The 13,830-nt window shown below is 35.9% G+C and overlaps 1 protein-coding gene across 5 annotated transcripts in view; it reads left to right on the forward strand.

Moving 5' to 3' along the window:
• The window catches only part of Gclc (glutamate--cysteine ligase), a 104,031-nt gene that overhangs the window by 60,544 nt on the left and 29,657 nt on the right, over window positions 1-13,830 (forward strand). For all 5 annotated transcript variants that reach the window (XM_089094537.1, XM_089094538.1, XM_089094540.1 and 2 more), the window contains exons 6-8: window positions 2,786-2,940; window positions 8,573-8,635; window positions 12,769-12,965. In XM_089094537.1, the coding sequence (XP_088950663.1) occupies window positions 2,786-2,940; window positions 8,573-8,635; window positions 12,769-12,965 (415 nt within the window). The remainder of the gene's footprint in view (window positions 1-2,785; window positions 2,941-8,572; window positions 8,636-12,768; window positions 12,966-13,830) is intronic.

The raw sequence follows: 13,830 nt of genomic DNA on the forward strand, positions 1-13,830 counted from the left end.
ACGACCCCTGTATTGACAAGAATGTAGCCTTCCCCCACTTAGGCTTGATTGAGCACGGACACCCTAGTCCATAATGTATAGCTTTAGACCAGATTTTGTTTAACAATTTCTTCCAGATCACCTAATAACTGAGCTAATCAAGAGTTATTTTGAAAACCTATCTCCCCTCTTCCCTCCCACAAAGGCTGGATAAAGTGCCTACCTAAAAAAATTATAACTACAATCCTAGTTCTTAGTTTCCAGCAAGTATAGCTCGGGTGCAACGTCCCTTTCCGGTATATGTGCTTAAAGGGATAATTTAGGGACATTGTCTCTTCTTCCTCCCTTGATGAGGTTGAATTGATCCCAGAGTCTGAGAAGGCATAACTTGGACATTAAGTACTACTTCTAGGTACTAAAATCCAGTATTATTTTGTGATAATAGCTAAAAAAAAAATTTCATTATGCATGATTCAATATGAAGTGGCCTACAAGAGGTTAATATTTCACATTGCTCTGTCCTGGAGTTAAAGATCCTTGTGTTGGCCACAATGAGGCGTATTCGCTATGCACACATAAAAGCTTTATGCTCAAAGATATTGTTTCTGAGTAATAGGGTAACGTTTTCAAATCACCTCATTTTTCGAAAGAATACATGCATGCGTGTATTTAAAAACCAGTGGCCATATACACAAAAACAAATGAATAAAAAAACAATAAGGAAAGAACAATAGCACTCAACAAATTTAAACTACAGCTTCTTTCCTTGCAATCAGACTATTCTCTATAAAACAACCTAACGCAATAATATTTAATATTTTTGATTTATTGGCTTTATATCCTCGTGTTTTCATAGGTTTGCATCACATTAGGGGCATGAGGCAGTGGTATAGAAGGAAGTATACTTCCGTTATAGAGTAAAACTGCTTAGAAGAGTCAATAAACAGTTATAATTGAGAAGCCGTAAATTCGATTTCCAAATTTTCCGTAAGCCCATTTGCTTTATTACAATGCACTAAGTCCTCATCGTGACAGTAGTATTATCTGAAGCGTATATCGCGACTATAGAAAGGGAGTATTTTAGTACCCTTTCAGTTTCATTGTACTCGTTATATTTATCAGCGCATCATGAGAAATCAGAGGCCAGTAGAAACAAAATTACTGCAATTCATTAATAAGGATTAATGGTTAAATTCAATATCAGAGCTGTGTGACATGAATTCATGTTAAGCTTGGCTTTGCAAGCTGTGTATCCCAAAGAGTTTGGAAACTTATAAGAGTGGAAGCTGGCGCTAGTGTCGAAAACAAAATGGCAAGTGCCATCTATTGTTGACATCTTTTTTACCCGAAACTGCTGCGTACATCTCCCTTCAGGTACTTTAAAATGCAGGAGAGAATATGGAGAGAAGAATTTTAGCCCCAGTAGGCCCGCCAGCTGACAGTAAACTAGCGTACTTAGCCTGAAAATGTTTTTCCAAGCTAGCCTAGGCCTGCTTTTTGTAAGCTAGATTTTAACTTTTAAGTAATTCTTGGAAAAAGAATGCTAATTTATTATCACTGACAGAGCAATTTCGCTTGTAATCCTATAATATTACAGAATAATATACTAAATTTCTAATTTCTTACCTTTTTAAATGAATTCACCGGACGCTTGACTGCCATTGGTGCTATTAATTTTGATCCATATCTTCCCACGTTAATGTGCCGAAGGCTCAAGTACTATAAATCTCGCATCCCCTTTGGCTCAATTTTTAATATAAAGGTTTTAAATAAAGAAAAGATATTTGCTATGTAAAATATAGGAAACTTATTTGCTCGTGTAAACATACGAAAAGAGGTGATCACATATTGAATTTCAGTTGTGCAAAATGTATAGGCTTATGCCAAATTTGAAGGCAAAGTTTAGCAGAAATCGTTGGTTTGAGTCTGTTCTTAGCTTATGAAATGCTTGAAGCTCCTGTTTAAGGTACCACCGCGTTGGTTAAAGTTTTGGTTAAATTTTGTGCTTGCAAGTTTCTACTAATGAAGATAAGAAAGGTAGGAGTGAAGTTGCAAGGAATATCACTCGTTATTTCAGTTCTGGGAGAGATGCTGTTTTCATATATCCTTATAAAGATATTTGCAGAAGCCAAACTGTCTTTCTATCCTATAGATAAGAAAATAAAAAACTTCAAATAAGGCTTTCAACAGTAGATATAATTAAAAACCATTCAAAAGCTAAATATTTTGGCTTCATCCAGTGACCTTCTTCAACTAAAAAGACACAGAAATATTTTTCGAAAACATAACATATTTGAAGCGATTTTGAATGTTTTAGTGTTATCCAATATGTTGGAGAATTCCATTCCGTAGTTGTTTGTTATCTACTTTTTCTTCCTATAATGTATCTTATTTATAGTTGCTTTATATCCCCAACTGTATTCAGGCTATGTTATGATATGTCCTGTCCGTTTTCTCATTTTGTCCATTAATGTAAATTGATTATGTCACTGGATTCCTCTGTTTTTGATATATAAAGTAAAATAGAAATGTTGATTAAATTTCAAAAGAGACGGGAAATGGACAAAAAAAATGAATTAGGAAAGTGAAAGGGTCTTTGCCAGCTTCTCGTTGGTTTTCATTTTATTTAGATAGAAAGGCACTGTTGCTTCAGAAAATATTTGAAGTATTGATTCTTTACTGTATCACCGTTTTATTAATTGTCTGTGTTCTTATATTTTATAATATTTACGAATGACAAAGTTTCAAACCCCATTATGTGCTGTTTTGTTAATTTACAATATGCTGCATATTAAACTTTTAACAGTATTCAGAGATGTAAAGACACCTTGGCCATATTTGGAAGACCTTACCAAATTTGGAGCTGATGAACAAGCTGCCGGCTCTAATAAACCTAATTCTATTTATATGGATGCTATGGGATTTGGTATGGGATGCTGCTGCCTTCAAATGACATTCCAGGTAAAATTGCCTAGGGTTCCTACCAATAACATATTGATTAAATGGTAATGGCTTTGACGACTGAGGTATTTGTTATATCTGTGAGCAAGCTATTTAATACCTTCCTCATAAATGTAGCCGTCGATGATTTGAAGTGATTTATGACGGTTTTTTGAGCTCCTCGTCCAATTGAAGCTCTGCCCCTCAAGGCCCCTCTTCAACTCAGGGAAATGATGGGAGTCACTTGGCGCTAAGTTAAGAGTATATGATGGGTTTCCAAAGATGTCCAATTCTGCACTTCCAAAGAGTTCGCTGGGTTACACGAGCGCTGTGAGGACGAGCATTATTATGAATCAAGGTAAATCAGCGTACTTCTTCGCTTACTTTGAATAGCCCATTTTAGATAGTGCAAAGTTTCCCTATAAGAATCTACAGTAATTGTTATTCCTGGCTGCATAAACTCCACAAGCACTGCGCCTTTTCGGGCCCTAAAACAGTTATCATAACCTTGCGGCTGTTGAACGTTTACTTGAATTTTGGGGCTTGTTCGGGGAATGTGTGTGCATCCATTACTGTGTATTTTTGATTGCCCACCATATAGGCTAGTTCTGATTTAACGCCGTGTAATTTCTATCTTTTCTTGACATTAAAGAAGTGCCTTGGGGTGAGGGGGCAGCGCTTCCAAGCTGACGACAAGTTCTAAGAAACTTTTGCAACTCACTTCACAAGGCCTTACACAGATATGACAAATGCCGTAATAGTCAAGGTGATTATACAGTGATGTAGCCTTGATTCAATATTACTTTTGTTACTAATTTTTTTTTGTTATTCTCCTTTTTTCCTTTATAGTGATAAAAAAAATAACCTCAGACATATTTATATATTGTATTTAGTAGTGTTTCCTGGGGTCAATTACTCAGTAGTAATAATTATTACGAGCATATTATAGAAACTCTTGAAAATGACGACATCTGAATAAGATTGTATAAAGTTTCGTTTCAGTTTGTGTGTATCGCTTCTCGATATTATTAAGTAATCTGGATACAAAAGATAGGATTTTATTGTTTTGAAGCTGAACAGCAACAAGTTGAGATTTAATTATAGCAACTTGCCATTTTACTCCTTTTTCGGAAGGTTGAAAGGAGGCAATACCTTCATGTGGTGTTCTGTTCAATGATTTTTTTTTTGCTTTGATAGGCTGATACAGGCTGGTTTTGAGAGAACAGGTTTGATATTGCACTGAGAAAGAATTTTTCGTTATGAAGTATTACACCTTTCTGTCTTGCTCGCATAAATACAGCAGTCCTGTTAGCCTTACTCTTCTGGGATGCTTTTCAAGCACAATTGTTAATTGCACAAAATATTGCCTTCGAATATTTGCTTCGACCTTCTTTGAAACTCTCACTGAGCTAATGTGGCATGGTTTTGAATTTTAAGCGGCCAAAGGGTTTACATTTTTGCTTGTGTTGATTATAATTCATTGTCTAGGCAGAGTAACTAATACCCATGTCAGGAATTGATTTTAGGTAAGGATGTAGCTTCTGTATTTCTTTGAATTGTCTCCTCAAACGCAGATATAGTAGGGCGACATCTTTTAAAAGTTTTTTTTGGGAATTTCATGTGAGCAATGCGTAGATGAAAGAAAGGTTGAGGTGGTTAGGGCATGTTGTGCGGATGAAGGATGACAGATTGCCGAAGATTGTTCTTTTCGGCCAACCATCTAGGGCTAAACGGAAAACAGGCCGTCCTCGTCTGGGATGGAACGACGTCATAAAGAAAGATTAAAAGGAACTGGGAGCTTCTTGGGCGGTTGTAAAAATGGAAGCTTTGACGCGAGTGGGATTGAGGAGGAGCGTGCGTAGCTGCGTTAGCCTCAAGCGGCTTGGTGCTGCGGTGAGTTGTTAGTAGTTAGTAGTGACCAAATGATTGGCTCAATTTTTTTCTGGACCTCCGTTATTTATAGTTGAATTTATGTTGCTTAGCGCTAATGGGGCAGGTTTTTTGCTGGTTGTATGAAAGGATGATAGATATCTTTCAGGGTAATTCTCGGTTTGTCTTCTTGTTTGCCGATACATTCAAGAAGATGTGAAAATTCTTTGAATAAGGGTGTGTTATCATTATTATTATCAGAGTCCATAGTTAGCCTTAATTTGGTAACCAGGGGCGTAATTTTCTATGGGGTAACGGGGGGGGGGGGGTAACTGCCCCTCCCATACCTCGGTTTGCCCCCCTCCCAGGACCCAGTTTGCCCCTCAGCTGAAATTTTATTTTCTTCAAAATATTCTCAAAACTAAGATAATACCTGCATAATACAAGCATCCACAGAAACGGGTTAGTTTTTTTTAGTATATCTTTACCTTTATGGTGCTATACGGCTCGTTTTTCAGTTTTCACCGTCGTTTTCACTTGATTTGGGAAATTTGCTACAAAATTTCCCCCTCCCCAAGTAATTTATCGAAATTGCGCCACTGTTGGTAAGCTTGGCTCGATTGAACTCCAAGTATTGGGGTTGGGGTGGTATTCACGACAATGCACACTGGCATTTTTCTGCGTCAAGAGTTTTTCATCTGGGCTAACGATTTTCATTCTTAGACCACAAATGCTTGTACGGATATGTTTCAAGAGGGTCAGAACGAAATTTTCCCAGGGTAACAAGTGATGCCAAGAGTTTTTTTTTTTACCTGGATTTAAATGGGATTATTTCAAAGTTTCTTCTTTTGACACATTTTTAAATATCTTCTTGTTCTCCAGAGGGAGTAAATCTCAGTCTGACAAAAGGTGCTAGCCTCATTAAGGCGAATCTTTGCCTTATATATGTTGAAATTGTTTTGATAGCTCTTCCTTTACTTCCATACGCTCTTATACAATAGTATTGTTTTCTACTGTCACAACAGGGTTCTCCTTTTTGCTGAAAATTTGTGTTTAGGGGAGTATGGTCCATCGTAATGCAGCAATTGCTACGGAACGTAAGAAGTAGTCTATTTTGAAATTTTAGGGAGTTGTATTGTTTTTTTTTTCTGTGGGCTTTTTCTGATAGAATCGATTTCTCGTTTCAAGGTAGAGTGAGAAATATAATTGGCCTGCTAAGGAAAAGGTATCTTGAGTTGAACTTAGTCTCTATGAAGGTTTAGGCTATTCTTATAGATTTGTTTAGGGTAAGATCAGCTTTAACTTGATGGAGCATCTTAAGCGTTTTTAAAGAACTAATTCGACAAGTTAGTTCGTCTTAAAATTTCAGTAGCAAGGCTATTGAAAGTCTTGAACAACAAATTTTTAGTTCAGTAGCGAAGTGCTCTATAAACTCATCTTATGTTTGTTCACTTTAATGTAACAAAAATTGCCGGAAGATCCGGATAAATTTTGGGACAAAATTCTCATTGAAGTTCCATGCATTTTCTAGGTTTTCTGCATCCCGGCTAATGACGAAGGAAAGGTCTCCTAAATCCTTTTTTAATTTAGTTGCTGATGGTTCTTGGTACCATACAAAAGACTGTTGCACTTACTTCACTTTAGAAAAGAACTTTTTAACATGCTGACCAATGGTCTGCATTGCGCAGGTACCGATCTCCTGATTCAATGGCAGAAAAGACTTTTGCACAGTCAGATTATATGTTCAATATTAAAACAGCAGGTCTCAACATATAAACAAACATAGTTGGTAAAAGAAAGAAAACAACTAAGTGTTACAAGTGGGAATAACAATTATAATTTGACAAAATAACACCACGGATCCATAAGAAGGTCTTCTGTGGGGATTTTAAAGGGGAAGAGGGAGGCAAAAGTAAAAAGAAGATCGTTTATTAGAGAATGTTAGATTTATTTAGCAAAATACACATTACGTTGAACAATATATATATTTTTGGTCTCCCTAGGGGGATTGTTGCCCCCTTGCATTCCCCTGTGGGTGTCCTTAAAAGACAAGCAGATTCATGGAACTAGTTGGCCAATCATGTGTGTCTTAGGTATTCAAAAGACTTATCATTCCTAGGATGGTCGATTTTAAGAGACAAAAGGAAACAACGTGCAATTGACAATTAAGACAATGCCTAAAACGAACCAACGACATAAGACGAGACGAATTACATATTGATTTTTTTCTTTCTATTGACCTTATTTTCTAGGCCAGTGCATAAATTTGCCATTAGTCTTAAGTGAAAAATATACTTTATTGCTCAAATTGTCTCATTGTTGAATGTTTGTAATTTTGTATACATGCAGGGGGATGAGGAAGGAGACTAATTCTTTCCTTTCGGCTAGGCCATCTCAGCCCCAGACTTCATGGGCGTAGGCAGCATATTGTCTAGGGGGGGCAGTCGATAGTGTGATGGAGGGCCTTTTATCAACTGCTTTTCCAACCATCTGCTTTTTCAGCCATATCTAATTTAAATTTGAAGGTGTAGGGGGGGGGCAGCTGCCCCCGCTCCCTACGCCCATGCCAGACTTTGTATTAGGCCCTCTAAAATGTTGATATTTTAAGGGTTAGGGCCTAAAAATGGACTTTTATCAACAGCAAGAGGGCCCCGTGGAAACTAAACTCTCCTTCACTCAAGTGTTAGTATTAAAAAATTAATTAACAAAACATCCAACTAATTTACTGCTTGTTGTTTGTATCTGTCTGCTTTTTCCTCCTTTTTCTGCTTTCATTGATCCTTTTTAATTTATTAATTTTTCTTTTTTTTTTACTGTTTTGTTTTTTGGACAGTTTTGGCCCGTATATGTATGTATGTATATTCATGTTTTTAATTACTTTTTTTGCATTATTATGTGTATCATTATTTTTAAAACCTTTTCGGTGTTATTCTGTTTTTGTTTTGACTCTGAAGCACAAATTCGCCTCAGCTGAGCTTGTGATAGCTTTTTTTTTTTTTTTTTTTTTTTTTTTTTTTTTTTTTTTTTTTTTTTTTAATATATCTTATCTTAAGTTAAAATTTAAGCTACGGGCTCGGGTTTTTGCGAGCAAGTTAAAAAATGACCGGTTTCCAAACTATAAGTGCTGAGAACTTGTTCATGGAACAACACAAAAATTGTATGGAAATTTGATTTCCTTTTTTTATTGTGACGTAAGAGTGATCTGGTTTGGAAAAAGTCATTTTTATTTCTCGCCTGAAACTAATTAGAAAATGTAACCCAATTCAATTTTCCATGAAAATAATCTACACATAATAAAGCCATAGGTTAGTACGAAAAATGTAGAAGGCTCGGCTAGTTCTTTCACCAATATGTTGTTGAATCTACATTCATGGCAACACAAAAATCTTCAAAAGTTACAAATAGTGTCAAAATTCAATAAGACAGTCTTGCACCAGTGTTTATACTCCGTAATGTAGTTAGCCTACGTAATTTAAATTGACATATTCAAGGATTGTAAAATTCACACACAATACTATTAGAGTGATAACGAATATCTCTGACTGTGATAACGAATCTTGAATCCGCTGACAATAGGTCTTGGCTAATTGAATGTAGGCATTGCTCCCAAGGACAAATTAATTTGTTGACTCTGATGTACGAACTAACGTCAATTGTCGCAACTGATAGTTTTTTTTTTATAAGAACTCTGAAGCAGCAGCAAAAACTTTCACATAGCATTTTACTCTAATGACTTGTTTTTTTGAAAAAAAAGCAAGCAATGATCAACTTTATTCTCTTTTAGGCTTGTAACATTGCTGAAGCTAGAACTCTGTATGACCAATTAGCACCGCTTTGTCCCATAATGGTAAGTTGTTTATACACTACACACATATTTTTCAATTTTAGTGTTGTTTTCCCATTAAACAATAAGAGTAAATTTATTGAATATTGTATTTTGTTAGTCTTAATATCAAATTAACTTTACATCTTACTTTCCTCGGTAATACCTCTTACAATAAATTAAACTGTGAGCATTATAAATATCATTGTGACTATTATATAATTAATTGTAAGTAGTATGCTAATGTTCTTGCCCAGCAGATCCACGACCGAGCAGATATACACTATTCGACAGGTCATCGAGAAAGCCCGCGAGTTCCAGCGTACAGCATATATTGCATTTGTTGACTTTAAAGCAGCTTTCAACTCGATCGACCGTGAGTCCCTTTGGCTGATACTAAAACGAACGGGACTCCATGATAAATATTGCCGCCTGCTCAAGGCGCTCTACACTGGTACAAAAAGCTCCGTCCAGGTTAATAGTCTCCGAAGCCCACTATTCGAGATAGATACTGGTGCAAGGCATAGCTGTGTTGCTGCTCCTGAACTTTTCAACGCGGTAATTGATTATGTCATGGATCGAACCACGAATCGGCTCCAATTCAGACTGTAATATGGCGATAGAGTCCTAGCCGATTGCGACTTCGCAGATGGTATTGCCTTGATATGCAATTCTGCAGATGAACTCGAGGCAGCTCTCAATATACTGTCGGAAAAAGCCCTGAAAGTGGGTCTATATATTAGCTGGCAGAAAACAAAATAATGATCATCGACCTGGCAGGAAATTCCGCCAACTCACTACCATTTAAATTTATAGGGCACATTGTTGAAGTTGTCAATTCTTTCACTTAACTTGGATCTGTCTTCTTAGATACCAGCTCAATTGAAATGGAAGTCCAGTCGCACATCGCGAAAGCTGCGTCTGTTATTACTCAATTATGCTGTTCCTTGTGGTCAAAGCCCAACATTAGCCAAAAAACAAAAATGCGGATCTACAATACGACCGTAACGCAAGTCCTTCTCCACGGTGCTGAAACTTGGCCGCTAGCTGCTTCTCTTCGTGATGCCATAGATGTGGCCCAAACAAACTTTCTAAGACGAATCGAAGGGATCTAGTGGTACGACTTCGTCTCAAACACCCGATTGCTGACACTAACGGATCAGACCCCCAACTCTCGTCAGCTCGCCATAAGAACTCTACGGTGGTTTGGTCACTTAATTCGCACGCCGGAAGAAACTCCCGCCAGCATACTTTTCAATTTTGATCCCCCTCAACATGGCTGGAAGCGCCCCCGTGGAAGACCCCGGTTCAGTTGGAGGGACAGACTTACTCAGTACTTCTCCATGATTGATGCTGATTTCCAAGAAGCACTCAAGCTTGCGCAGGACCGTTCGGAATGGAGGCAGAGTCTCCTCTCTCTACGATGGACCACCAGTAGGAGCCTTAAGTCAAGTAAGTCATATTAAATGTGAGTATTATATAGCTCCTTTTAATTTACGGGGTGGATCAAAAGTAGCGAATCCAGGGCGGATGTGTTGTTTTTCTATTTGTTTCATATTTCATGTCTAAATTACCAATATTATATCTCTAAACCATCAATATTCCATATATTTGTTCCCAATTCCATCCTGTGTACTAAGGGCACCAAATAAAACATTCCTTGGTCTCTGGACCGATTTAAGTCTCTTCGTACCTGAAAACTCCAATTTTGAAGATTTTTCGTTTGGTTGTTTTAAAGTTGTAGAGTTTTGAAGGCAGTATCACATTTTTCTCAATGTTGCCACATTGAACCGTGAAAATAAATAAGCAAAACCAATCTGTCATATATGACAAGGTTTTTCCTTTGTAAAAATTACACTATTAGCGATCTGTTGATTGTCGCTTTGGAAAAATTGAACAAGTGATTCTAAATATTTAACTGAATTATTTGCGCTACTGGGAATATTTGTTAAAAAAAAAAGTAATAACAAGGACACCAGTTTCACAATTTCAGCTGTGGCCTCAACTCACAAAAATTAGGGGGCATAGCCCCCTCGACGTCATTGAAGCTTAGTCGAAAAAAAAGAGACTAGAGTAAGTTACAGATTATCGAAAGTAACAATTGACCGAGTAATGACTATTAAAATTTGTACTAAAACGCACATCTTAGAAACTGACTATTGATTTACGTGTGGCGGATTTACTTATAGTTTGGCTCTTTTTTTAGGTTTATTGTTTTTATTTTAATCTGAAAAGCTCTTTCAACACTTCAAAATTGTTAGCGTCTTAGAAATTTTTAATTGTGAGCAATTTATTGATTCATGTTATAACTTTCTTACCCCTTCGGTTAAAAGCCATCTTAGTTTCTCAATGTTATAATAAATGTTACTTCTTTTTATGACTTACTACACTTTACAAATCCTTCTCTAAGTCGAAAAATCATTGATGATTTAGGAATGCTGAGAATTTTTAAGGAAGATGAGAGAAAAACAAAGCATAGTGAGTTTTATGAATGACGTATAAATGAGTCATAGAGTGGCATGCAGACCGAGTTAAGACTTTGAAAAGTTTTTTTTTGATTACAAGTTTGTAGGTTGGTATTATTAATCGTGGCGATTGCATGATAGCGAAAAAAGAATCGTTAAAATTAACTGTTGTTACCAACAGTCGTGTTGTTACCAACAGTCGTGTTCCAAGTTTTTTTGTTTTTTTTTTTAACTTATTTTCCATTTGTAATAAATTATAGAAAAGTTTCAAGGGGTTGAACCTAGGTGCACTAGTAAACGAGTCCTTATCCATACCTTGAGGGTCAGTGAAGGATGCCGTAATACATACTTAACACTTATCTGTTTTCGGGAGTTTGTTTGCTTGCTTTGGATGAAAAAAATATTTGCTCATTTTTTTAGATTTTCATACAACGTGTAACGTGGATAATAAAAATAAAATTCCTTCATTTGTGAAACTGCCCCACTGAAAGTTCGACCTTAGGTTCTATAACATATGCTAATTTTTAAATTTTACGTGCTCTCAATGAAAATGATAGTTTAACCCATATATTTTCTATCAATGTTTCACCTCTAATTATTTAATAGGCCATATGATGCTTAACCAACTGCGTTTTTTCTTTCTTTTTTTTTTTTTTTTTTTTTTTTTTTTAATACTATATCCAAGATATTTTAGATTACTTATCTTGTAGAATTAGGAAAATCCTGTTGCATGGTGATGTAAGTTCACTAAAATCAGTAATTTCTTTATAAAATGATTCATCGTAATTTTACCCGGGTTCTGATTTTAATCATTCAGTTCCTTATTTAAAAAACAAAAACAGAGATGTCTCTATAATTAGTCCTAATTCAATTCAGTTTTGATAAAACACTAACTCCTAACGTCCACAGAATTTGGTCGAGGTCGTATCTTTTATTCTGTTAGGCGTCCCATTAATGTAAATTAAGGAATCCTCCCTCTCTCTCTCCTACATAGAACGGATTGTGTCCAACCCCAAACGGATCAATTGGAACATTTTCTCTTGCTTTTTACAAAGTTTGACTGAGGCCTGATAGCCCTTTTTGGTTAGATATTCTCCTGACGGGAATTTAGTGAGGAACTTGTGAGTGAGGCTGTAGTTAGACTTGTTTTAATGTGCTTCAGTGCCCAAGTCTTATTTGAATACGAATTTTTTGAAAATTCGGTTGAAATAAGTAAAAAAGGGCTATTTGGAATGGAAGGGAAAATCAGAATTTGCAATTTCCAGATTGACTTTTTTGAATTATTTCTTTCCTAAAAATCTAGAAGAAATACAGAATTTCCGATCTCAGAGATCGTAGTGATGATCTTGTGCTTTAAATAAGTCCGACTTTGAATGATCCCTAATAAGTTTACTTTGGGAGTTAAGAGAGTTTCGATTTATTCTTGTTTACACTAGTTGGCTAAAAAAATAATTCTGTTGTTAACTTTAGAAGAGCTTTTCTTCTTCACTTCACAATCTCCATATCCTAAAATTTATTGAATTTCTAAAACTCTTACCGTTACCAAACTGTCGATTCTTGATCACAAAAATGGTACGAAAATAGTAGTGGCATTTGTCTCAAGTCAAATTTGCTTTTATGATCTTCAATATTTGAAACGGTTGTTTAACCAATTAATAGTGTATCTGAAATCAAGTCATGGCCTTTTTCTAGCTAGCTCTCACTGCGGCTTCACCGGTTCACCGAGGACTTCTAGCAGATACAGACTGTCGATGGAATGTGATTGCTCAATCTGTTGATTGTAGAACTAGAGAAGAAAGGGGCTTGGAACCGCTAAAAGAGGATAAATACCTTATTCCTAAGTCAAGATATGATTCCATCAGCTCTTATATATCTGAGGAAGGTACAACGTAAGTATTTGTTTTATCCCGTAGCTAAATAATATGGTAGTTCGACTTAAAATGTGCATTATGTAGTTAACTCCTAGTAAACAAATATGGCAGCGTTGCCAATGAACTTATTCTTAGTAGGTATTCCTGAATTTTCACGCTTTAGATTTCATATTCTAATAAATAAAGAAGAGATTTAACAAAAAAAAAGATTTTTATCAAGACAGTGAGAGAACCTGTAAAAGTAAATTAGATCCAGATGATTTGACTATGCAGCCAATGCTCGTAACAGAAGAAAGGGGAATTACGATATTAGGCTGGGATGATATTATTAAGATGTCTTAATATTTTAAAGATTTTTGTGGTTTGGGCAAAGCAAGAACTCTATTCAAGACGAGATGGAGGAGAAATGGCCCCCCTATGTCTCAGCCTCGCGGGGTTTCATGCTTAGACGAGTGTGTAGTATTGGTAGTAATTTTGTTTCTCAATTATTACAAGCACTGTATAAATGCTAAAAAATTCGAGTCCTAGTTTATTTTTATTGACTTCTTCCTCAGTACCGAGGAAAAACCCCGTGATTTTACCTGTATTATTTTCTTATTTGAAAATACAGCTTAACAATCTTCTTTTTGAGTATCTTTTTGGTGCTGAATTTTTATCCTTGCGCCGCTGGGAGCTATTCGATAATACCGTATTTTCTAATTGTCGTTTAAACATTTTTTTTATTAGTAACTGAACTCAAAATGTAATTTTTGATTGTATATAGTTCTCCTGAAGATAATCTGAATTATTTTTGTGATTAGTGAGATTAAATAAAAGTAACAAATTAATATTGAAGCTGATGAATTTCATAACAATGCTCTTATTATTATTTTTTTTTCTAATC

This window comes from Artemia sp. Qi Xiang Cuo, chromosome 9 (assembly GCF_049724085.1).
Source record: "Artemia sp. Qi Xiang Cuo chromosome 9, ASM4972408v1, whole genome shotgun sequence".
NCBI lineage: Eukaryota > Metazoa > Arthropoda > Branchiopoda > Anostraca > Artemiidae > Artemia > Artemia sp. Qi Xiang Cuo.